General features: G+C 38.3%; 1 protein-coding gene and 2 long non-coding RNA genes across 5 annotated transcripts in view; 1 reads left to right on the top strand and 2 right to left on the bottom strand.

Annotated features, from left to right (window-relative positions):
• SLC12A1 (solute carrier family 12 member 1) overlaps window positions 1-1,767 on the top strand; it is a 129,163-nt gene extending 127,396 nt beyond the window's left edge. For all 3 annotated transcript variants that reach the window (XM_072623266.1, XM_072623265.1, XM_072623267.1), the window contains one exon: window positions 439-1,767. In XM_072623266.1, coding sequence (XP_072479367.1) covers window positions 439-574 — 136 coding nt within the window. In that variant the 3' untranslated portion in view covers window positions 575-1,767. The remainder of the gene's footprint in view (window positions 1-438) is intronic.
• Window positions 1-26,422, bottom strand: part of LOC140513522 (uncharacterized) — a 134,752-nt gene that overhangs the window by 94,468 nt on the left and 13,862 nt on the right. The gene's annotated exons all lie outside the window — the stretch shown is intronic.
• LOC140513523 (uncharacterized) lies at window positions 353-26,092 on the bottom strand. Its single transcript, XR_011970216.1, has 2 exons — window positions 8,444-26,092; window positions 353-6,092 (listed from the first exon to the last, which is right to left on the bottom strand). It is a non-coding gene; the product is annotated as an uncharacterized lncRNA (long non-coding RNA).

Raw genomic sequence — 26,422 nt, 5'->3', positions numbered from 1 at the left:
TGAGTAAAAAAGTTAATTTTCTGGGTCTATGAAAAGAGGAAGTTGAATTAAGATGATCACTAAGGTACCTTCTAACTCTGAAATGATACGATTCATTCATTTTTGTTATTTACTTTTCTCTCCTTCCTGTAATTCAGCACCCAAACCTCATTTATCTGGTTTACAAAACACTTGTATTCTGAGAGAATGAACCCTACCTTAAGGTTTACTTTCAGACTCATTTAAGTGTTTCAGTTTTTCTGGATATAACCAGTCAGGATACTAGTTAACAAATAGCTCAGAAATACTATTGGTGTTAGCCTGTATCATGATTTTTTTAACTTTTCTGTGTGTGTGTGTGTGTGTGTGTGTGTGTGTGTGTGTGTGTGTGTGTGTGTGTGTGTGTGTGTGTGTGTGTGTGTGTCTGTCTTTTTTCTCTCCCCAACCCAATTCTAACAGGAGTCTTCCAGTGGCTAGAAAAGCCACTGTCTCGGATATCTTGTACATGGCCTGGTTAGAAATTCTCACAAAGAACCTCCCTCCTGTCCTGCTGGTCAGAGGAAATCACAAAAATGTCCTAACTTTCTATTCGTAATATACAAAGGATTCAAGCACAATTCATTTTAATTTGTGAAAGGCAGAATGCCTGTCAAGTACTTCATGTTCCAGATCTGATCTCAAGTAACTTCCAAAAACTATTCTATTGGTTCACAACCAGCTGTCACCAATTTAAAACAAAAAACCCCAACTTACTAACAAAGCTTAAATAATGCAAACCTATCTGCTAAAAGTGACACCAGCATCAGAAGAAGCCTGCTTCCCAGGAAATGTTATCACTGCTGTCAGCATATGAACGTGGACATGAAAGAAAGCCAGGTTTGCTTGTACTTATTTTGTAAAAACTACAATGAGTGTAAACTCCTCAGGAGTAGGAACCAAATCTCTCCTCATGGTGTTTCCTTACAAAGACTAAATATACTATTCAGAAAACACATGTTGACTAACTGAGCTAGCAACTCATTTTATTAAATGGAAAAAGACAAATTTGGCAGGAAACATGATCATTTGTAGCCTCCTCAGAGATTTAGTTAACAAAGGAGGATTAAAAATCAGTAACTGAGAACTACTATAAAATTCCTTATCATTAAGTGTTCAAAGCATTCAGTTAAAATCAGCAATTTAATGGAATTACAGATATATTAATAATATTCAGCTTGAATTTACTGCCTACTTGAAAATATATACAATAACTGGATTATGTAAAAGCATATATTTTAATTAAACAAATAATGTATATGCTGTCTTTTGAATATACATTTTAATTACCTCTATTACATAGATTGAAGTTGTCATTATAGTGCTAATTATGTGGGATTTTTTTCTAATTAAGTAGTTGGTACCTAGGAAATCTTTAAAGACTTTTAATTTGAAAAATAAATACCACAGATTTTCACGTTGTCATATATTTCCATGCAAATGCACATATATATATACATATATACATATATAAAGAGAATCACAGTTTAATTTTTTTATATGGTGATGACATGTGTTTAAAAGAATAATTAATGATGAGTTAAATTAAGAAACATTCAAGATTTGGAATATATAAATATTCATTTTTTTCTTTCATCTTGGAGACTTATTTACCAGTAGAAACCAAGCACAAAATTAGAAATAAATTTTCTAGTTGTTTTTTTCCCCAAATGAATGACTTGATTTTTGTGATGAATTTTGACTGCTTTTAATATATGAAGAAATGAACTTGAAATAAATGGATAAAATTTGGCTGCCTTTATCTATTGTCATTTTTTTACCCTTTCATTTATAAGGGTGAGTCAAAGGTAGTGCTTCTGAAACCTGGATTAATAACTATAACACATGAACCTAGAGGAAAGAAGGGGGAAAGGAAGGAAGGGAGGGAGGAAGAGAGGGAGGAAAGGATGAACAAGAAAATAAAATAACAGAAAAAATACAAATTACACTTGTAGGAGTGTGCAATTGGGAGCAGGTTTGAAAGGTTCAGGAGAGAAGAGGAGGGAGAAATTTTGTAGACAAGTGTTACGTGTACTCAGAAAGCCCACGTCAGGTGTTAACCATGATATCGGTAACAATAGCTATAACTATGCCAAGCCCTTTACAATCATCTCATTTGATCTTCATAACCTTGGAAGGTAAGTGCTATTATTATCCCCGTTTTACAGATGACGACACTAAGGCAAGCAGAAGTTAAGTGAATTTGCCAGGACACAAATGGATTTATAATAACTGAGGAGATAAAGTCCAATCAATACAATTTATTAGCAAAGCAGGCAGTTGCATAACAAACAGTCCAGGGCCTCTCAGTAGGCACAAAGACCCTTTGTATGGATTTGGCACAAAAGCTAATATAGTCAAAGGGAGTCAAAAACAGGATGTAAGGCTTGGATAATCTGATTTCTTTTATCAGAGGAAAGCTCTGGGACTTCCTGAGGTTCTCCAAAATCAGGTGATTTACAGGAAAATAAAGCCTAAGTCTCAAAATGGAGGCTGTTCACAAAGTGGAGTCAGTTTGGTTTTTGTAATTTCACAGTTTCTCCCCTTTCATCCTTTGGAGACTTGCCTCTCACATTATAGACTGCTGTCTAAAAGCCAGATAAAGTTTTTTATGTCCTCATTATTGGCATTATGTATCAAGAAAAGACCACTAGGAAGTGCCCTTTTACATAGTTTAGTATAATAGCTGATACAGAACAATCCTGAAGCAAAAAACAAGGCGAGCCCATTTGCCTAGGGTGGCTAACAAGCCATTTCCCGGCAACCAAGCAAACCAGGAGGGATTCCTCCATGGGGTCTTTTGGTGTAGGTAGTTGTGTGTCTGTTATAACTGGTTGGGTTTTCTGAAGGCTCATCACAAGCCCTCCTGATCAATTAATGTAGGAACTATAAGATTGATTGTTTATAGCCCAGGCCCCTCCTTGAGAAGCTTGAAGAAGGTCTAAGACCATATACAGCTACATAAGACTATTTGTGATAATAATGATAATGTACCTCGATTTGGAGGGAAGTTTGTGGCCTGGGCAAGTTTCTCAGTTTCAAGTGAGAGATTCCTAATAGCCTATCCTAAGGCAGAGACCTGAATAAACAGAAATAATAAGGAATTTCATCCCCTTTTCATGTGGTTTTACAAGGTTTGGGATCATGACCATGTCTCTCTTTTGTTGTTTGAACCACTATGCTCCCAGGTTGCTGGTAGACTTTTCCCCCTACAAGTCCTATGGTGTGATTAAAGACTGATACTGGTGGGGCTAAATGGGCAGCCCCACATGTCCGAAACCAATTCAGGGGGAGAGAAGGATAAACTTTATTCTTATCCACCGATAGAGAACTGTCCAGGAGTCACTAGTCTCCAAGGGGGTTCACATGGAGCAGATAGCCATTTTGCAGAGAGTTGAAGTGGGTCTGATCAGCCTGGTAGGGGTTTAATAGGATAACAGCCAGTACCCCTTCACAAAAGGTGCCAGCTACAAAACTAATAAAGATCGAGTTGCCAAAAAACCCCACCATAATTAGGGATGGTCTTGTTATTGGAGGTGGTGCTGAACATTGACGCAGTGGCACACAGAATAAGATCCCCTTTAGTGACATTGGGAAATTAGACAATTCAAATGCAATTCACTATATCACCCAATGGATAGAGTGCCAGGCCTGGAGTCAGAAGACTCATGTTCCAAGTTCAAATCTGGCTTTAGATACTTACTAGCTTTGTGACCCCAGGTAAGTCCCCTAACCCTTTCTGCCTCAGTTCCTCATCTATACAAATGACCTGGAGAAGGAAATGGCAACGCACTCCTGTGTTTTAGCCAAGAAAATCCCAAATGGGGTCACGAAGAGTTGGATACGACAGGAAAACAGCTGAACAACAGTCTCACCCAGGTCCAAAACAGTATTAATCCCTTCCTTTCACTTAACACATAATCAGGGATCAATATAGGTAGAACAATATTCTGACTTTTATAAGCTATTGTGAAATCATTAAACTATAGAAGGAATCTACTTTTTTCTAATTCAGCTTAGGGAGCTGTCCCAGTTGAGTTTTCTTCTCTGGCTGTTGGGGAAGAAAAGGTCATAAATGGGAACAGCAGAAATCAAACACAGCAAAAGCATTATGAAACAATATTGGGGTGGGGTAGGTTTCGTGTGAGACTAATGCATCTGACCATCCCTTTCTCTGAGGCAGATTATGGTAGGGGTAATCAGCAACACTTGGAACAGACTCTCCCAAGCAAGTAGAGTTCATTGGTCCACTGGAAATTCTTGAGGTAGACCTTATCTCCAGGGTGAAGGGTGTGTAGCGAAAAGTCTAAAAGTCTGTACTGCAGCACCTGCTTCATGAAGTCTCCTTAGTCTATTTTGTAGTTCCTATATATAAGAAGTAGGAGAAGTATCTCCTCCCAGTAGTGATGTATCTGCTGGGGGGAAAAGTCTCATTCTTACAGGAGGGTGATCGAAAAGCCTTCCAAAGGAGAGAGGTATAATTCCAGCCTTGGTTTACTACACAGACAGAACAAGGATAGAGGGAGTACACCAGGCCACCTATGAGGTATTTCAATGCAAAGTTGGCCAACCATGGATGTAAGTGCTTTGTTCATACATTCAACCTGACAAGAACTCTGAGGGGCATAAGAGGTGTGAATTGAGGAATAAACCTGAAACAAGAATAAATCTGGGACAGTATCATATCAGTGAAGTAAGACCCTCTGTCAGAATGACTACACAAAAGTGGGCCAAAACAGGACACCATCTCTTTCAGAATAATCTTAGCAAAGAACCCAACAGTAGCTTTCACACTAGGGAAGGCTTTTACCCTGTGAGTCAGTTGATCAATGATTATAAGGCAAACTTCATAGTGATCAGACACAGGCATGTTAATGAAATCAATTTGCAACTGCTCAAAATAACTGCAAGCTAGGGGGTGGCTGCTGAAAGTGACAGCATCAAATACATATTGATCAAACTCCTGGCAAGTTAGATAGGAAGCACAAATATGCATGGCACAAAGGGTAATATCGGGAAAAATCTAGACCCTTGTAATTGTAGCAACAATTCCTTGTGTACCAAAACGCCTCTCCTTATGGACAGTTAGACCTACCCGGTGATAGAAACTCTGAGGGAGAAGTGTCTTGCCTTCTGCAATCACCTAGACCCCAGATACCAGCTTGGCATAAAAACAGTTTTCACTTTGTAATTTCAGTCATTGACAGAGAGGTCAACATTAGCAGCAGAAAGATGAAACACACCCAAGAGCCTCAAGGAAACACGTTTTACAACAGGGTCAACACTATTGTTACTTCTTGAAACAGGATCGATGGGAACCAATAATGTGGGTAGGACAATAGACAACAGCCAGAGCACTGGGAAGCCATAGTACAGATAGAAATTCACCAAGGTGGTGGTGTGTGTTCACAATCACCTTACCAGAAGTCAAGAAACTTCTTTGAACTCATGGCATCCTGAAAGCATGACAAACCCCAAGGGCATAACAGGAGTCAGTATAGATGGTTGTACTTTGTCCAGCCGCTAGCAAAGAGGTTGTCCAGTGTCATGGTCTGAAATTCCTGGCAGCACCTGTACACCAGACACTATCTCTCATAAAAGAGAACCCATCAATATATAGTATATGGACATGGTTCTGCAAGGAGGTATAAGAAAGGTCATTGGAGGTTTCTTGGTCATGTTAACAACAGAGGAACAGTTGTGGAGAGAGGTCTCCTCTGAGGTAGATATATCAGGGAGTAATATGGCTGGGTTGAGAATCAAACAACACTTTTGAGTCACTTTATCTAGTAGTCACTTCATATCTAACAAGTCTTTGATCAGAGAAAGCTTGAGTGCAATGTCTCAAAAAGAGAGCTTCAACTTCATGGGGGCATTGTACTACAAATGGGGCCCCTAAAACCAAGTCATCAACATACTAAATCAGAGAGATTTTGAAAGCAATGGAAACCAAGTTCTACAGTAAGATTTGAGAACTGGGTAGGGCTTTCTATCCCTGAGGAAGACAAATCCACATCCAACGTACGTTCTTCCAGGTGAAAGCAAATAGGCCTCGAGTGTCTAGTTGAATGAGGATGCTAAAAAACGAAAGAAAAAAGAAAAAAAAAGCTGAGCAAAGATCGATCACAGCAAAAACAGGTAGCCTCACAGGAAATTAAGGAGATGATGGTTGCTGGATTGGGAACTAATGGGTATCTGGGTATTAATAGCACATAAGTCACACACAAAGGGATAAACAGGTTTACCATCAGGTCCTGGTCTGGGTTTCTTAAAAGGAAGGATCAGAGTGTTATAAGGTGATTTATATGGAACAACATTACTTTGATCCCTCAGAGAGTCAATAATGGGTGTGATGCCTTCAATGGCCTCCCTGGACAAAGAATATTGAGGAATGGATGGTGGGAGGTATCCCTGAGTCTTGATGGTGAGAAGGCCAGTAGAATTTAACAATCCTACATGCATGGATGAAGTTGCCCATAGAGAATCAGGGATGTCAGATAGAATCCCCAGACTATCTTCAGGGGTCTTTGGGGCATTCTGAACCAATAAAAAGAACAAGGAATCCTCCAGGGGTTGCAAGGACAGAGATCTGTTGGAGAAGCAGGAAATACTGACCCTAAGTTTACAAAGGAGATCACAGTCCAAGAAGTTAACAGGAGAGGAGCATAGGGAAAAAGAATGCCCTACTGAGAAATAATGAAGAGTAGACCTATGGGAAGACAATTTGGGGACACTTTGAGGGTTCCCCCAAATCCCAACAACATTTAGAGATTCAACAGAAATACAGTCAGTATCCGGTTTACTCATCAAAACTGAACTAGAAGCTCTAGTATCTAATAAACCTTTATAAATTATGCTACCAACTTTAAGGGAGACATGGGATTCACTGGTGTGGGAAGAGAGAGAGAGCCTGGCATAGTCAGGGCAAAAACATCAAGACTGAGAAAAACAAAAAACCTCCGTCATAATCTACAGTCTCTGCCCCTCTCCCACCCACCTTATTCCAACCCCCCATAGTTCTCCTATGGTAGCCTTTATTCCTGTCCTTTAAGTCCCCCTTCTTTCTACATTCTCCGAAAAGAAGGCCCTTTTTGTGACAATAAAAGCATCCACATAGTCCATGGTATCCTGGTATAGTTTGAAAGGAAGATGAAAGGAAGATGCTTGGGCAGAGATAAAATTCTCTGAGTTTTTCACTCAGAATCCTCTTTCCCTATATCTCTCCCTACCTAAACATATTGAGCAACGCTTTTAAACTCCTCATTGCTCCTTTCATGCCAACCAGGGCAACTTTTACGAAACTATTTTCATATTTCTGGCATGAATTGGCTAATGAATGTCAAATGGACAAATTTTATATCTCTCAGATTGAATGGATCTAACCCAGTGTATTGCTTAGCAAGCTTAGACATCCTGTCATAAAAGTGGTTAGTTTCTTGGAGCTTACTCCAATTTTCTAAGTAAACAGCATACACCCCCATGCCCCTGATTAAGGACTCCCTGGCCAGATATAATTTGGTAAAGCTGGCCAGAGCATGGGGTTCCAGTGTGGATCTTGAAGAAGCCAATTAGGAAAACCAGCAGGTACCCCCCTCTTTCCCCAAGTGGGACTTATCTGTTTGTTGCTTCTATAATAATAGTTCCTTCCCTTGGGGAGAGTAAAGTTTCCATTAAATCAATAATGTCTCCTTAGGTAGAGTTACAACCCCTAAAATTGACCTGAAATTGGGTTATTACATCCCCAGGATCCTCATCAAATTTAAGAGTATCTCTCCTCCATGTGGAGACAGCAAAGAGACCAAATGGTTGATGTTTTCTTATGAGTAGTGTAATTCCCAGGTTAGTTGGATCAGACACAAATCTTTCTTAGACAGGAAAGACACTGGAAGCAAGTCCCTCATGTTCAGAGATGATCAAATCTCTCCTTACCTTGGGAGGTGAGTAAGATGGAGAAATGGAGAAGGAAGGAGGAGGGGAAGCCTGAAAAGGAGGGTGCTTGACAGCATGAAATAGAGAAACCAGAGTGGCAGAAAGGGGTGGTGCTAGACAGAAGAGGCTGGAGGGCAATGGGCAGGATATAAAGAAGAAAGCCATTTAGGGGTTGTTGAGTGTAGTCTACCAGACAAAGTGGCACAACAAAACAAATATTATATCTGATGTGAATGAAGATTTTCAATGGTTAGCCTTAATTTCTTTAATTTGCAATAATGAAAAGTGTCATATTAGGACAAAAACAGATTACCAACTGAATCTATTCCAGTTTTAAACCAGATTTCACATATTTCAATAGTATACTTTTTAGTCGTTCCTAGGTGAACCAGGAGTTTCTCCTGGTCCTAGGATATAGGAAATTTTTCCAGGAGGATTCCTGCTCCTAGCAGATCCTATCATTCCCTTAAGGGTGCTTCCCCAATAGAGTGGGGCTTACCTTAGCCTGGAAGAATTTGAGATTGATGGAAAGTCTGACCTCCAGGTCAGACTTCCATGAAGAAGTCCTTCAGTAAAAAGGGCAGCTGTTGTGCTCTAGACAGCTCTTCTGAAAGGCCATCCCAGGGGTCAAAGTCCCCTTTTCAACCTCCTGACTGGCTCACCAGAAACTGTAGTAAGTGGATTTATAATAACCGAGGAGACAAAGTCCAAGCCATGCGATTTCTGAGCAAAGCATAGGGTTGCATAACAAATCAGGTCCAGGGTCCCTCAGCAGACACAGGGTTTCTACTCTAATAGAAGGAAGCAAAAACAGGGTAGCCCTAGCTGACAAGAAAACTGATAATTAGGGAGGAAATATTCTTGAAAGGACATGGCACACAGGTGAGATTATTTCAGAAGGTGATCATATTAGATTTTGGTGATTATATTAGAAGTTCCCAACCAATCTCTACATTATCCTTGACTCTTCAATCTCCTTCACCTCATATAACCAATCAGATGCAAAATTTTGTCTTTTCTATTTCCATCCTTCTCACATTCTAGCCCTTCTCACTACTCACATAGTCACCACCACCCTAGGTCAGGTCCTCAACATATCTTTATCCTATTCAATAAACTCCAGTGGCTTCCAATTACCTTTAGGATAAAACATAAATTACCTTGTATAGCATTCAATGCTCTTTCCAATGTGACCTCAATTTACCTTCTTAAGACTCATTATCTCCTTATCTATATCGCTCATTCTAAAATCTAGTCAAACTGTCCTCACAAATGACGCTCGATCATCTCCAGTAACTATGTTTTTGTACTGGCTGTTTTCCAAGTCTATCACACCTCTTATAATTGACTGTTTCCTTCAAGATTCAGTTCAAAACTATCTTTTACTTGAAGCTTTTCATGATTCTCCCATTTGCTACTGCCCTCCATCCCCAAACCATCCTATATTTATTTTGTGTGTATATACATAATTTATTCTTTTGCTCTTTCATTAATTTGCTCATTCATTCATTCTTTCATCTATTTTTTCTATTTATCCGTTTATTTATCCAAAATTTTCCAAAAGTTTCAGTGCAGAAAATCGTATATGGACATATTATCTTGGATATCGAGATACTGTCTCCCTCAATTGTATATAAGCTCCTTGAGTGCAGGAACTATTTCATTTTTAACTTTGTATATACTAGAAATTAATGCAATGTGTTGTATAACAACATAGAATGTGCTTAATAAATTAATGTAGATTGCCAGGGCCTACCATCTGCCCTACTTCAACGCTCTGCAAACTACTAGTGCTCTCATCTTCTGACCTACTATCATAACCTAAGGACCCCTGGGCCTTGCCATCCACCCCTCTGCTTCACTCTTAGGATTTCTAGGCCTTTCCATCTGCTCTGTAGCTGAAGTCTATTTTATAGATTGTTAGAACGTGAACTCCATGAGAGCAAACACTACTGAGACTTTTCTGCTTGTGTCTCTAGTACTTAGTACAATGCTTGTCACATAGTAAGCACTTAACAAATGCTTTCTCATTCATTAATTCATTCATTCATGCTGATCAATTGACTGAAAGAAAATTTAAAATATATATATACATATATTATATATATTATTCGCCCTGCTTTTGGCAGAGAAAGTGCCAGCAGATGCCTGTATAATCTATGACAGGCTTATTACATATTTTCCCAAACTTCCCATCTATTTCTTCATTTTGTCCAGGTGGTCTGTAATCTCCAATAGCAGTATTCATTCTGTTTCCACTTCCTTTCATATTAAAAAAAAATTATCCTGGATTTAGCAAATGCCAAATAAAATTAACATGTCCCTAGGCCAAGCAGAGCAGATAATGAGAACTGTACACAAAAGCAGAAATCTCTATTATGTATAATTTTCTTTTCTATTAAGTATACAATAAATGTTATTTTCCAAGCTATCCTGTTTGTTTCTTTCTGAACTTCCCTTTGTTTGCTTACATGAATTTTTAACATTGTTGTAATTTGTATATTTAATTAGTGATTATCCATTCATTTATATATGTGTTAATGACTGCCTTTCCCTTCTTTTGGGGGGGAAAAAGGCTATTATTGTTAGTTTTCCTTTCTTCCCCAAACACAAGATTAAACTCTAAAAAAAAGGAGAAAACAAAGCCCTCGTAACAAATCTGCATGTTGAACAAAACAAATTCATACATTTGCCATGTCTGAAAATGTACATTTCATTCTGCACCTTGAGCTCACCATCTCAACTCTCATTCTTAGTAATTTTAGTGACCAAATGTCTTAAATCTTTTAAAGTTATTTGTGTTTATTGTATTAAATCGTCTTCCTGGTTCTACCCAATTCAGTCTGAGTCAGGTCCTATGAGACTTGCCAGGTTTCCCTGAAGCATTTCCTTTCACAGTGTCTTATATGCCAATCATATCCTATTACATTCATCAATTGTTTAGAATTCCCCAACTGATGGGCATGTCTTTATTTTCCAGTTCTTCGCAACAACAAATAAACTTCCAAAAAGATTTTCATATGTTTGGATCTTTCCCCTCTTTCTTTCACCTCCCTGGGGTAGAGGCTTTCCTATCGTTATGTGCTACTTAGTGACTTTGCACGTAGAGTTCCAAAGTGCTTTCCAGAAAAGCTGGATCAATTCGCAAGTTCACCAAAATATTGTGCATTATTGTGCTTACCCATGACAACTTTCTTTTTTTAATCTTTGCTAATCTGATAGATCTAAGTTAGAATAATTGAGAATAACAAGAATTGTTGTAATTTGTATATTTAATTGGTGATTATCCAATTATCTGTATGTTTGTTAATTACTTGAATTTCTTCTTTTGATAACTGTATATTCACCTCTTAGCCATTTATCCATTGAGGGATGGCTCTATTCTTATAAATTTAATTAATTCCACATATATGAAGGATATCAGATTTTTATTAGAGAAATCATATACCAAGGCTTCCCCCATGCATACACAGTGGATTGTTTCTCTTCTAATTTTAACCAAATTGATTTCAATTGGGCAAAAACTTCTAAATTTTACATAATCAAAGTCTCCTGTTATGCGTAAAGTGTTGGCAGAGCCTAGTTTCACCTATATCTTCCAAATACAGAGAACTGAGGTCTTTAAGAGTATCAGGGGCAACTCATGTCAGCTTTTTGCAAACTTTTAGAGTCCAAAGGAAGTGTAGACCAATCTCTGACCTCTTGGGAGAAGCCCTACCTCTTTGCCAACTTCCATCCTCACATCTGGGTCCAGAGTTCCTATAGTACTTGACCACTCTGGGGCTTCCTGTGTGGGGCATTCTAAGGCTGTTGAAGATGGAAGGTCTGGGAGTGCTGTCCTTGTTTTGCTGGCTCCCCTCCTTGGTTCCTAAAAGTTTCTCGGCATTCCTTTTTGCAGAACAAGTCTGGGCTGAAGGCACCATAGTTTCTTACTTTATTTCTTAGTCACTATTGGGTATGGTGGTCTTTTGTTTCATCTTTTGTGGAGTACAAAGTGAGAACTGGGCCATTTTGCTCCTTTTCACTCTACCATCTTGACCAGAAGTCTTTTCTTATCTTCATCCAAATGCTCTCCACTCTGCTTCCTGATTCTGGTTCTTAGATTGTATGGCGTGTCTATCATCCTAATATGCAGTATTACTCAAGAAGAATGTATTCATGCAGGGAATGATTTTAAGACTGATTCTGATATATTTTCTCTTCAAATTAAATGCCTTTACTGGTTCTATATTGGTTTCCTTAATTCTAGTGCCTACTCTTAATTAATTATTTCCCATTGATCCTGTATATAGCTTGTTTGTACATTTTATTTTTTGCAAATTGCCTCCTCCATTAAACCATGAGCTCCTTTAGGGCAGAAACTGTCTTTTTCATTTCTTTTGTGTCCACAGCATTCAGCACAGTCCCTGACACATAGTAGCTGCTCAATAAATGTGTTTTGACTGATTGTTGCCAGCTTGGATTTCTATTAGCATGTGATAACTAAGTATCTAGACCCAACATTCTACTGCCTGTTCTACATGGGTGGGGACTTAAGCAATATGAGGTGCCCTTACCACAAACCTAAACTCAAATCTTTAGAATATTAGGGCTGGTAAACAGGCAATATTCCAATTAGTCTGTTTTCTGTAGCAGAAAGTGCATCCTGGAGAGAAAACTGCAAGCTCTCCATCCCTCTCCCTGTCTTTTCTACTATCAGCCAAGGAACCTAGCCACAGGAACTCTGACGTTAGCCTCTACTGTTTTACGAGCTAGTTGCTAATACAAATTGCTTTCATGGAGGCCATGCTTTTTTCCCCTAAATTTAACTTTCTATATTACATAACATATTTAAACAGAAGACAGCTAGGTATTTTAAATAGATACACTGAGGTTTGGTTTTTCTTTTTCACAACTGGTCCGGCAATTCTTAATTCTCACGCTAATGCAGACGATACTGTGGAAGATTACTATAACTGACAACAAAATAAGTCAGTGGCAATCATTCTCATAAATCAGAGATGTCTGGTAAATTAATAGGGATTAAATGTTGTTACACCTGATATAAGTTACCACTAGCTTTGTAGAAGTCATAATATAGTTCAATGACTCATACTTTCCATCTCCTTAGAAAGCTATACTTTTTTCATTTTAAGCAATGATTAAGTATGAATGAAGTAACAACCATCTCAAGGTTTTTTTAATTTGAAATTTAGCCAGTTTTATAGTGGAATTCTATGTAAGAATAAAATGACTGTATATTATCTAGTGTAAGTCTGCCTTCCAGTAACAGAGCTCATTTTAATTAAAGTATTCTCCTTCCTGATGATTGGCTAACATGAACCCTATCTACCTGTGTTAAATGTCATATTGTGGTTAATCACTCATCATGTCTAGTTAATGAGTTTCTTGTGTACTTAGATATGGTATTAAAATAGTTTTCTGCCAGGTATATGCTATTTTTGGCACATTCTTTTATATTACTTGGGACAGTCTCCTAAAAGGAATTTTTTGATTCATCAATTAAGTGGAAGGACAAACCAAAGTCTTACTCCTGAGAAACTCTAAGCAAAAAGGTATAGACCTTTACAAAGAATCCAAGGTTTGGTGAGAGCTATCTACAGAGGTACCCGGAAAAAAAAGGCACTCCATCAGCCAGCACCACACAACCCATATGTGGAACCACTGGTTACAGCAAACAGAGAAGTTCTGAACACTTGTAGGTAAGTTCACTTACCTTGGCAATATACTTTCTAGGGATGTATACATTGATAATGAGGGTTGACACATGCCTTGCCAGAAGTAGCTCAGTGTTTGGGAGGCTCAGAAGGAAAATGTGGGAGAGAAGAGGTATTAAACTACCAAATGGAAGGTGTGCGGAGCCATTGTGCTGACCTCGCTGTTGTGAAACCTGGACACCATCCCAATGCCATGCCAGGAAACTGAATCGCTTCTATTTGAAATGTCTTAGGAAGATTCTGAAGATCACCTGGCAGGATAAGATACCAGACACTGAAGTTCCTTCTCGAACTAACGCGCCAAGCATTCAAGCTCCAACGCAGAGAGCGCAACGATAATGGGCTGTCCACATTGTTCGAATGCCAAAGGTATGCTTTCCTAAAAGACTGTTCATGGAGAAATCACACAGGGCAAGCACTCACATGGTGGTCAAAAGAAGCAACATAAGGACACTCTCAAGGTCTCTCTTAAGAACTTTGGAATTGATTGTGTGACATGTAGGAGATACTGGCACAGCGCTACTCAGCATGGTGTGCCCCCATCAGAAAGGGTGCTATGATCTATGAGCAAAGCATAATTGAAGTATCTCAAAAGAAACACTAGATGCACACATTTAGAGAATCCACACCAGATGTTCACATAAACTACTTGTACCCGACCTGTAGTAGAACATTCCGAGCTCATCCTGGCCTGATCAGCCATAGTCACACACAATATAACTTGATTCTAGCATATAGATGTATGGGCCTCTTTGGGAGCAAAGGGCAAAGGGCAACAAACAACCAACCCAGAAACTAGGTTTATGCCAGTCAATGTTAACATTTAAAAAACATTGGGAGAGGGGGATACCTTTAAATGTAATTTGCATTAGCATTTTCTTAAGTCTAGACAATCAACAAAACAATAAATCAAGCTCTGCTTCATAGTGTTTGCTGATTCAATTTCACAACTGGCTCTCTGCTCTTAAACTGGCTCTAGACCCCTGCCTGATACCTGGTAAGGTCTATTGCTAAATAAGGAGATTCAGGGTGACATGGATCTACTTACCATAAAGAAAATCTCGGTGATTTGGCATACATAAACATTAGTAAGAAAAGCGTCTAATTATATCTAAGAGTTTCAATTTAAGAGATAATTGGTGTAAATAGCTGAAGGAAACTTAGAGATCATCCCCATTATCCTCTCACAGAGGAATGAAGAAACAGGGAACTCCATAGGGGCAATTATAAATTATCCTGAGAATCTGACCTGTTACTAATTTGATATCCATGACATGTGTAACAACTCCTCCGGGCTGTTCCTCTCCCACATGATCCCTAGATGATAGCTGCTAGGGATAACACTATGGGAGGGTTTGCACTCCCAGTGCTATAGTTCATGAGCCCCCATAAATATGCTTCCTATTAATCAGCCAGCAGACACAATTAGTTCTTAGCGAAGGCATTTACTAAAAGATAAAGTAAGAAAAGAAGTTATAAAATATTTCCCTCCCTGGTTAAACCTAGGCTTCACTCTCCCACTAATACACATAACATCCATAGGAAGAGTAAACACAAACAGAATACAATAGTACTGAATACATGTAAGGGAGACCCATGGCCAAGGCTACTTACTACAGTGGTACTACAGGGATTAAAAGTCCTTTCTCTCCTCATGAAGCCCTCTTTGCAATCCAGAGTGCCAGGCCTAATGGAATCCCACAGTCAGCTCCCTTCTCTGCTTCTAAAAGTACCAATCCTGGAAGCTATTTCCTTCCTGGAATGACTGCTGTGTGTCCACTATATAATATACATACATATATACATACAATGTGTGCATATATATGGATATATGCACATACATGTATATTTATATGTATGAAGGTCCAAGAGGTGTGACTGATGTTTAGATAGTTCCCATGTGATGTCAGTTGCCTTCATCCAGTAACTAATTATCTTCTCAAGTTGATCTAAGAACTCTTCACACATTGGTGTGTGAAGGAAGTTATAGAAAAACTCCTTAACACAACCTTTACCCATATACTACAGGATTGTTGCAGTGGGCTCTGTCTCTTCTAGAAGAGATATTGACAGTCTACCTAATCATTAGCACCAGAAAAATTCTGTCACTATCTTTTAATATCTTCATGGAAACTGGAATTAAAAAAAAAAAAACTTTGAAACCAGGCAGCTAGCCCGAATTCTCTTGCCTTTGCATGGTTTCAATCTAAGCTGACACCTCCTGGACAGGGTTAGGATCCCACTGTTTCCACAGAGCTCTGTTTACTTGAACAGAGATAAAGTTACAACAAATATTACAAACTTCTTATTGCTTATCAGAACAAAGCAAAAATCTGTCATATTATTCAAGATTTTCCACTAAGTGGTCTCGTACTTAACCTCTCTTTATTTTCCCACAGTCTGTCCATTCCAAAAAACACAAAGTTCCTGCTTCTGTGCTTATGCTCACAACATAGCTCCAGTCTAGAATCCCTTCTAAAATGCCATACTGCTTCTCATACTATATAATACTTGTAAGATGCTATTGATTTATATTTTTAAAGTTGCTCCATATTTACATGTTTGGCTTTCAACCAGCTTGTAAGCTCCAAGAGGGGATGGATTCATCTTCTATTTCCTTTGTATTCCTGACTAGTTATAGAGTGTTCTGTTCATAGTAGATACTCAATAAGTAAAGTTACAAACATAAAACTAAACGTATATCTAGAAACCTGGCCTATGTAAGATAAATGCTTTCTATAAGATATTAAACCACATGATATTTGTCATCTCCCATAAGGAAAGGACCTATCTCTTGCTTATGATGACAATTATTTGTTATTTCTCAGTGTTTAAAGTAATTTGATACTATAAAATTGAAGAAATGGGATTTTGTGGGAAGTACTCCACAAGGGTACAAAAGGAAAAAGAGTGAGAGCAATTATGTAAGCCATGTTCACTGAACTTGGAAGAAGTCTATAATGCCCACTTGCCAAGGTGGTCATGGGGTAAAGTAGGTTCCCAATATGGAAAAAAGAAAATTAATAGAGAGCCCAATGAGGGGAAAGAGTTTTGAAATAGGAAGAGTTTAGTCTACGGGTGATATTTGCAGATAGCAGTCTCATAGATATCAATTGCAAATAAAGGGTGAAACCTGGCAATGCAACAGTCAGCCAAAAAGACTCATGGCCTTGAGGAGAGACTGTTTCTAGAACAAAACTTGAAGAAGGCAAATTTCATCAAATTAGGGATTTCTAAGCGCCACAATGATCAACATCTCCCATAAGCAAAGGAGATAGAAAAAAAGGGAAATCTGTGAAGAACAGAAAAGTAGTCAGTGTTTGGTTCTATCAAATCAAATACTTTTTTATACTTAACAATAAATAATCAAAAGAGGATCTTGCATTCTTTATATCAATGAGTCAATTTTGCAATGGAAAAGATGTAGTCTATCATGGAACATCATTTGCAAAATCCTGACTATTCATTTTTAATCACTGATGTCCTCAATGCAGAGGTAGATCATTATTACAAATAAAATGTCCATAGGTAGAAAAGTAGATATATGGTTTGATGGTTATTTCCTTTTGCTTGGCAATAGGTCTGAGATTTTTTTCCCCATGTGTCATCTCCAGCAACAAATTTTTTGATAGGTCTATTCCAGCTGCTTTTCCCATTTTTTTAATGCCACTCTCACTTCCTCAAAATTATATCTTGAACTGTGGTGTTGGAATATAAATGTGCCAACTCTATTGTCCTTGATGCTAAAAAGTTTGTCATAAAAATCTTCATAGATCTTTTGCATCATTTGCCTCTTTGCTGCCTTTCCACTTTCATCTTTAAACACCATTGTGATGGCTGCTTAGTTGTTGGATCTCTCAAAGGCTTTCTTCATACACGTTTTTTGATCATGCTGTTTTATGATGTGATACGGCTGATAATTTTTCACCATGCTCCCCTAAAAGATTTCACAAATGAGCTTATATTTTAAATTGATATAACCCTTGGCTGCCATATCCCTCAATTTGGCAAAGAGTTAAAGAGAATTCTAACAAAACTGGTTTTTAGGCTATCTGGTTCACCTCTTTGTGGCAACTGTTTTATGTCAGGTAAATTTCTGTACAAAATGGGTATAATCAGTATCGATGTTCAATTTCTATTTTTCATGTCAGTAACTCTTTAAAATATATCAGGTTGGAGTTGCCTGGATGGCATGACATTTCTTTTTCTCCTTTCTATTCTTTTTCTGCATTCAGTAGGTATCGTCTACTTAGGGTCTGCTATGCATAACATTTTGCTTGGCACTGAGGAATGTAAAATATTAACTGAAAATAAAGTGTACAATATTAAAGAAAAGCAAAATAGATTATAGTAATTGCCTTCCAGGAGACTATGTGCATACATATTGTTACATTTTTTTGGCCCGTAACCTAACTGCATCACACCTCATAATTCAAGGTGCTATTAATGTATTAATTTCTGCTGTAGAAAGCTAAATTATGGACAAAATTCCTGTGTAGAATTGGATCCATTCATTAATTGTTACATATACCGCATGTTTAAAAACTATTTTTCTAAACAGAACGCTTGCTTTAAGTATAGTTTATTGTAACCTTTTTATGTTGTATGGCAAGTGTTAATAGCTATTTATTATGTTTTTGTTTTTTTAAGTAAATTAAAATTGCTTGTAAACTATTAGCTGTCTCATTATAAGTTCATCAGTGCTTTCCCTCTTTGTCCTTTTCTAAGAAATTCTATTATAAGATAAGGATAGCTTTTTCCAAGGCAAAACTTGGATTTTATCCCTACTCTATTTCTTCTTATTAGATTCAACCTAATGCTTTAGCCTGTCAAAAATTTCTTGGATCCTGACTCTCTTATCCCATTAATCTCTATGTCATCTGTCAATTTGATAAGCATACTAGCTATGTCTTTATCCAAGTTATTGATAAGAATCTCAAACAACACAAAACCAAGAATAGATGCATAGGGCACTTAGTACAAATCGTTCAACCAGTTTCAAACCTATATAATTATATTAGTACCTAGTTCACATCTTTCCAAATTTTCTACAAGAATAGTATGTAAATGGAGATGAAGTACAGGTGTGTCAAAGCCCATTTTTTTTTTTGCCCTTTCAGACTTTGAATGGCCACACTAAGCCTTTTAGAAGACTATAAAGAATTAAAAACTTTGAGTGGTTAATTAATGGATTATAAAGGGAATGAAAACTTGATCATACCATTGTCTGTGAAAAGGTCAGGAAATGCTAGGGATTGGCAAGATAAGTAATTTGCTTCCTGAGTGCCTTTTCTCTGCCTACCTTGCCTTTTCTCTAGTTACGCACAAGAGACTTTGAAAACAAAGGAGTCAAATGCACTACACAGTCCAACTGTAGAATCAAGTCTAGCTGATGAAAGGAATTGAGAATCTGGTGCCTGGAGCCTAGGATTCTGCTCAGGAAACAACAAACCTGGAGCAGAGGTTCCTGTTGTACCTGGGTGTAAGCTCAGATATTTTTCTGAAAGTGTACAGCAGTATTCCAGGCCAGGATATTAGCTGAGTCTGAAGCTGGAGGTGGAGCTAAGGACAACCATGCATTTAAGTAGCATTGATAGGATTCTGTGAAGCTAGTTTTGACATGCTTGGTGTGAACAATGAGAGGGCATCAGCAGCCCTGCAGCATTCAGGATCCTCTATATAAATCTCTTTTTAGTCGGTTGATCCCTGTACATTCACATCAATCTCTTCAGACAACTTCCATTTTTTCTCCTATTTGGAAACATTTCCCAACTCCAGTGGGCTGGCCACATTGTTCAAATGACAAACGTACATTTTTCCAAAAAGACTATCTTACAGCGAATTCACACAAGGCAAGCACTCATACAGAAGTGAGAAGAAACAATACAAGGACATTCTCAAGGTCTCTCTGAAGAACTTTGATATAGATCGTGAGACACGGGAGACACTGGCACAGGACCATCCAGCATGACATGCCCACATTAAAAGAGGAACTGTGCTCTATGAGTAAAGCAAAATTGCAGTAGTTAAAAAAAATGTGAGGTGTGTAAATTTAGAATCATCTCTATCCCAAGTGCTCAGACAGATCATTTGTGCCCAACCGGTGGTAGAACCTTCCAAGCTCATATTGGTCTGATCAGCCATGAGACACATGGCACTTTGACCCTGACATTGGGATGTCGTTTTGGCCCTCTTCGATTATGAAGGACAGCAACTATTTCCTTTTGTATCTTCAGAATTTCATTCCTGAGAGTTTTCTATCCCTTTGGGAATATTAGAGAGGAGGGGACAAGACCTTCCAGTTAGAAGCAGCACAAGAAAAGGATCCACTGATTAGTCATGCACAGTCTTACTAGAGCGTCATGGAAGACATAGTTTAATGGCAGGCTAAGGAATTTGGAGCATAAGCAATAGGTAACTTTTTGGATGGAAGTCTGACATAATGAAAGATTGAGTCTGAAAGATTTGAGAGGAATCTAGTAAGTTAATTTCTAATAATAGGTGCTAGGTAATTCATGGGTTACTTTTCTCAGATATTTCATATTAAGTGAGACTTACTGAAAACAATCCTTTAACCTAAATGAGTAACTCTGAAGGTAACCCTTTTTAGCACAATTTCTAGGGCAACCAGCATAACCAGAATTAGGTAAACTTCAGTTCCACCATTATTAGTAGCACACAAAGGAGGCATTTAGCTGGGATATTTGAGAAGGCAGTGACTCATGTTGTAGATTGTAACCCAGTTACCTTTGGCCAGATATCAACTGGGATCAAGCCTAAGCAAACAGCCAAGACTCAAACCTAGTGGTGATGCACTGCCTGGGGAGTTTCTTTCCCTTGAACGTTTTTCTGTGAGTCTCATTGAAGAAAGTAGAGGGAGGAGGAAGTACTTACTATTCTAATCCATCTTCCTAACCCAGGTACCTTGTTTGCTGTAGCTCTTTTTGGAGTCTACTCAAGAGAGGTTAGTGAGTATAAGGCCATTCAGATATAGCTTATACTCAAACTGTTGTTCAGTTGAGTTCACCTCTTTGGATACTGTCCATGAGGTCTTCTTGGCAAAGATATTGGTGTGGTTTGTTATTATATTCTCCAGTGGATTAAACAGCAGTTAAGTGACTTCCCCACGTTCACATAACTAGTAAGGATCTACAGTTAGATTTGAACTCAGGTCTTCCTGACTCCATGCCTAGCATTCTATAACTGAGCCCCTTAGCTGTCTTTATACCCAAACTAAGACTAACTCTCATTAACCTGGACACATCTGAGCACCTCACATATAATAAAAGAAACCCTTTAAACAGGTGAAGTCTTTCATTTGTTCTTCAGGTTATATGTTATAGGTATCTTCTCTACCTACACATAGAGTTGGTCCTGGCTGCATCTACACACAAAAAGTAAAATGGTGAATCCATTAATGAGCTGGGTAATTCTAGGTCCAAATGCATTTTTGATCCAGTTATTCAAATATTCTGGAGAAAGCCTGAAATATGCAGGCAATTGCCTCTCTTCTGTACTTTATTTTGCATGTGGTCAGGATCTGAGTTTTCTAACCTCTAGACCAGGAGTTAATTTTTTAAATGTCATGGGTCCTTTGGCAGTCTTGTGAAATCTTTGGATCTCTTCTCAGAACAATATTGGTTTTTTTTTTTTAGTAAGTAAAATAAAATGCATTAGCATGACAAAGAAAATGGTTATATTGAAATGCAATTATCAAAATATTAAAAAAAAAAAACAAATTCACAGATGCTATATTAAGAACTCTTACTCTTGGCTCTCCAGCATGGGAGTCTTCAGACCATGGGGAACCTGAAGATGAAGCATACTAGTACACCAGCCCCATCTCAGACCTGAAGACTGGGGATGGGGACTTTTAGAACAGAGGATGAAAGGTGAGGGAGTGAACAACACCCCTCACTCCCATCTGAAAAAACTGAGGTCCTGTGGGAGGCAGGGTTACTTTAATATCTGAGTAACTCACCCATACCCTCCCCCTTTGGATTCGCATCCAAACATCCCATTTCTCAGGGAGGTACATAGGGAACAACTCATTTGCTTTACCTGTCCTATTTGCACTATGACTGTTTCTGACCTTTGTCTTATCCTGCCTTGCTGATGTTGAAGGCGGATTTTGGGGAGAACATAGCTGGTTCATTTTGTGCTATATTTGCTGTTATATTTCTTTCTTTTTCTATATGACACTAAAGGTTTCCTTCTACTTCCCTTCCCCTAATCACTTTAGCATTACTCAAGAAAGTTCACAGGACTGAATAGTTCAACAGAAACTCAACCCTCTCTCTTTTTACTATTGAATATGGCATTAGTAGAAGCTTAATAAATGTTGGTTAACTGACTAATGAAGTGAAAAGAGGGCAAAAAGCATTTGTAACAGCTTAAGCATCTTTCTTCTTTTATTAAAAATGTATCTTTTCTAGTCTAGTTGCCCTACCACACAATACATACACACACATGTGTGTATATATACACTATATATACATATACACATGTACTATTTAGCATATGTATGTATACATATACATACACATATACATATATATGTCATCTGTGGAGCTGTGAGACACACATGTCCAGCATCTACTGTTGGGATGTGTTATATGCTTGATGGATAAACTGTAGTGTACTTGTCTGTAACCTGTGCTGGCTTATTGACACAGTGGCTCAGAAGAACCCTGAAAATTCTTGCAACACTGATTATGTCTGGTTTTAGACTTTTACATTTTCTTTGATCTCCCACTATTCCTGTTGGCAATTTTACTGTCATTTCTTAAATGACCCAAATCATCTTTTTCAAAATTAACATTTTATTGACATTTTATGTTTTTACTCACAATCCCTGCTACCTGTACATGCCCAGTAAGCCTTCTCTTGTAACACAGATAAACAGTTAAGAGAGACCTGACACAGTTACTGTTTCTGACAGTTAACATCTGATAATGTTGGCATGCACTGTGTATTCTCTAGTGGGCCAATCGGACCAGCTTTTGTCTGCTTTCATTGACAGATTGGTAAACAGCAGCTCAAACCTTATTGTGCTCTAGTGAAGAACATAATCCCTGTAGCAAACAGAACGACCTCACCGGACTTGGGCTCTAGCCACAGAATCAATGGATTCTCCTTTCCTACTTTTCTTTGTCATATTAACTCTTTTATCCCTGCAAAGGTGGTGATTATAACACCTGAATGAGAATTTATGTAGCTCTCTCCAAAGTTCAGTTGAAAACCTCTTTTGGACAAACTAAAATATCTCATAGACATTTTATTACTTGAGGATGGTTGAGAAACACAGCTGAGATCCACTTTGTACAGAACAGAATTGCTTCTGTAGCCTAATAAGTAAAGGATGTTTCATAGGAGCTGGGGACTGAATAGCAATCTAATAAAAGCAGGCAAAAGCAGGTCTAATTTAGACATCTCATTGCTTGGTTACTCAGACCTTCTTCTTTTCCCTTATTTACATTGCATTTTATATTTCCACAAATTTTTCAAGTTTTATGAATTGCAAAAAAACAAAGTCTTGGCCCAAATTTTTAAAATCAGTATTTTTGGCTTTCATTCAGGATTAACTTCTCAGGAAATGGACACAGATTTGGGAGCACTTCAGTGTACGTATTACAACACTGAGAGTGGATTCCAGGAGCCAGTTTGAATTATGGTCATTAGTGGGTTTGATTACAGAGACATAGGTGAAAAGCACTGCCCTTCTGTTCCTAATTGTTTTTGTGTTTAAATTCATGTCCTGTCAACAACAACGAAAAAAATACACAACAGCTATATAAGAGGAGAACTCCTGTGCAATGAATGAGCCAGTTAGTAAGGAACTGGAAAAGAAAGGTGTTACTCCTAAATTCCCTGGCACTGTCCAATGGTTTGATGCTAGAAACAGATATGGTTTTATAAGTGAATATGATATTGAATAAGATGCAATATTATCTGCTTTGCTATAGTATCCTAAGGACCACGGGGCTTTTACATCTACTTTGGAGCTGAAATCTCCAATATACATTATCTCCCTCTATAAGAAAGTGAGCTCCTTGAAGGTGGAGACTGTCTTGCTTTACTTTTTCCAGTGCTTAGCACTGTACTTTACAAATAGTGTTTGCTAAACCCTTTTTTCACTCATTTTAAGTATTCTGACACGGTAGCATAACTGTTATTTTGCACAGGACAAAGGTATCATACGTCCCCTATCTACAGCAAAAAAAAAATTTTTTTTAATCTAAAGAGATGGAGTCAAGATGGCGGAGTAAAGGCAGAGACTTACCTGATCTGTCCCCCAAACACCTCCAAATACAGTTATAAAATGACTCTAAACAAATTCTAGAACAGAAGAATCCACAAAAAGATCATGTGAAACAAATTTCTAGCCCAAGACAATTTGGAAGGTCAGCAGGAAAGGTCTGTTGTACCAGTGTGAAAGAGGAACGCAGTTCAGTGCAGGCTGAGTCAGTGCAGACCAGGACCCAGGAAACCAGGAATAGGTCTCAGGAAGACTGAATTAGTGGCAACAGTGACAGTTTCCAGACTTCTTAGTCCAACAGATGCCAAAGAAAACTTAGAAGGTTAGCAGGAAAGGTCTGTCACACCTAGGTAAGAGAGGACTGTAGTCCAGCACAGGCCACACCAGCACAGCCCTGGCACCACCAAACCAGGAGCAGGCCTTAGGGGTGACTGAATCAGTAGCAGCAAGGGCTGCTTGTAGAGCTCTGAGCCCATACAAGGTAAGCGGGTTGAACAACTGGTCAGAAGATGACAGGTCTTCTTGCTAGTACTGAGGCAGGACTCTGTTGCTTTGACCATACTTAGATACAGGTTGTAGTCCTGGGTGGCAGTCCCAGGGTAAGAAGGAGCACTAGCACAGTGGAGTTTGTAACCACAGTGGAGGGAGGAATCCACCTCACAGTTCCAGGGCAAAAAAGAGTGCTTGTGGTCGCTCATAGACCAGAGTACAAGTTAGGAGAGTAGTAAACAGTTCTCCTTAGATTACAACACCTTGGAAGAATGGAAAACTTAGAGGTCCCTAGAAGTATCTCTACAAACAGATGCATAAAACCCCTGAAGCTTGGGACAGTATGCCCCCCACCCCAGAAGCAGAGCCCTACCTTAACAAAGAGTTAAAAGTCAACTAATAGGCTGGGGAAATGAGCAAACAACGGGAAAAAATCCTCTGACTACAGAAAGCTACTATGGTGATAAGGAAGATCAAAACACACCCAGAAGAAAACAATAAAGTCAAAGCTTGTACACTCAAAGCCTCCAAGAAAGATACAAATCAGTCTCAGGCCATGGAAGAGCTCAAAAAGGACTTTGAAAAATCAATTAAGAGAGGTAGAGAAAAAATTGAGAAGAGAAATGAGGGTGATACAAGAAAATCATGAAAAGCAAGTCAACAGCTTGGTAAAGGAGACACAAAAAAAGTGAAGAAAATAACACCTTAAGAATACCCTCAAGGCCTAATGGTAAAAGAGCTCCAAAAAAGTCAATGAGAAAAAGAATACCTTAAAAAGCAGAATTGGCCAAAAGATCACTGAAGAAAATAATTCCTTAAAAATTAGAATGGAGCAAATGAAAGCTAGTCATTAGGTCATTAGGTCATTAGGTCATTGAGGTCAAGAAACAATTAAACCAAACCAAAAGAATGAAAAAATAGAAGACCATGTGAAGTATCTCATTGGAAAAACAACTGACCTGGAAAACAGGCCCAGGAGAGATAATGCAAAAATTATTGGACTTCCTGAAAGCCATGATCAAAAAAAGAACCTAGACATGATCTTTCAAGAAATTATCAAGGAAAACTGCCCTGATATTCTAGAAGCAGAGGGCAAAGGAGAAATTGAAAGAATCCACCAACGACCTCCTGAAAGAGGTCTCAAAATGAAAACTCCCAGGAATATTATAACTAAATTCCAGAGCTCCCAGGTCAAGGAGAAATATTGCAAGCAGTCAAAAAGAAACAATTCAAGTATCATGAAGCCACAGTCAGGATAACACAAGATTTAGCAGCTTATACATTACAGGGTTGGAGGGCTTGGAATATGATATTCTGGAAGACAAAACAGCCAGGATTACCCACTCAGCAAAATTGAATATAATCCTTTGGGGAAAGGGAATGGGCATTCAATGACATAGAGGACTTCCAAGCATTCTTAATGAAAAGACCAGAACTGAATAGAAAATTCGACTTTCAAATACAAGACTCAAGAGAAACGTAAAAAAGATAAGCAGGAAAGGGAAATCTATAAGGAACTTAATCACTTTAAACTGTTTATATGGGAAGATGATATTTGTACCTCATAAGATCTTTCTCATTATTAGGGTAGTTAGAAGGAGTATATATAGACTATATATATAGAGAGAGAGAGACACATATATATATATATGAGTTGAATGGAAGGGATAATATCTAAAAAATAAAATTAAGGGGGAAGAGAGAGGAATATACTGAGAGAAAGAGAAAGGGAGAGGTAGAATGGGGTAAATTATCTCACATAAAAGAGGCAAGAAAAAGCTTTTACAATGGCAGGGAAGAGAGGGGAGGGGAGGGGGAGATAGTGAACCTTATTCTCATCAGAATGGGCTCAAACAGGGAATAACATACATACTCAACTAGGTATAGAAATCTACCTAATCCTACAGGAAAATAGGAGGGGAACGGGGTAAGAGAAGGGGGCGGTGACAGAAGGGAGGGCAGATTTGGCGGATCAGGTAGTTAGAAACACAACACTTTTGAGGAAGGACAGGGT

Source organism: Notamacropus eugenii, chromosome 7 (assembly GCF_028372415.1).
Source record: "Notamacropus eugenii isolate mMacEug1 chromosome 7, mMacEug1.pri_v2, whole genome shotgun sequence".
NCBI lineage: Eukaryota > Metazoa > Chordata > Mammalia > Diprotodontia > Macropodidae > Notamacropus > Notamacropus eugenii.
This window is presented reverse-complemented; position numbering and strand designations above follow the sequence as displayed.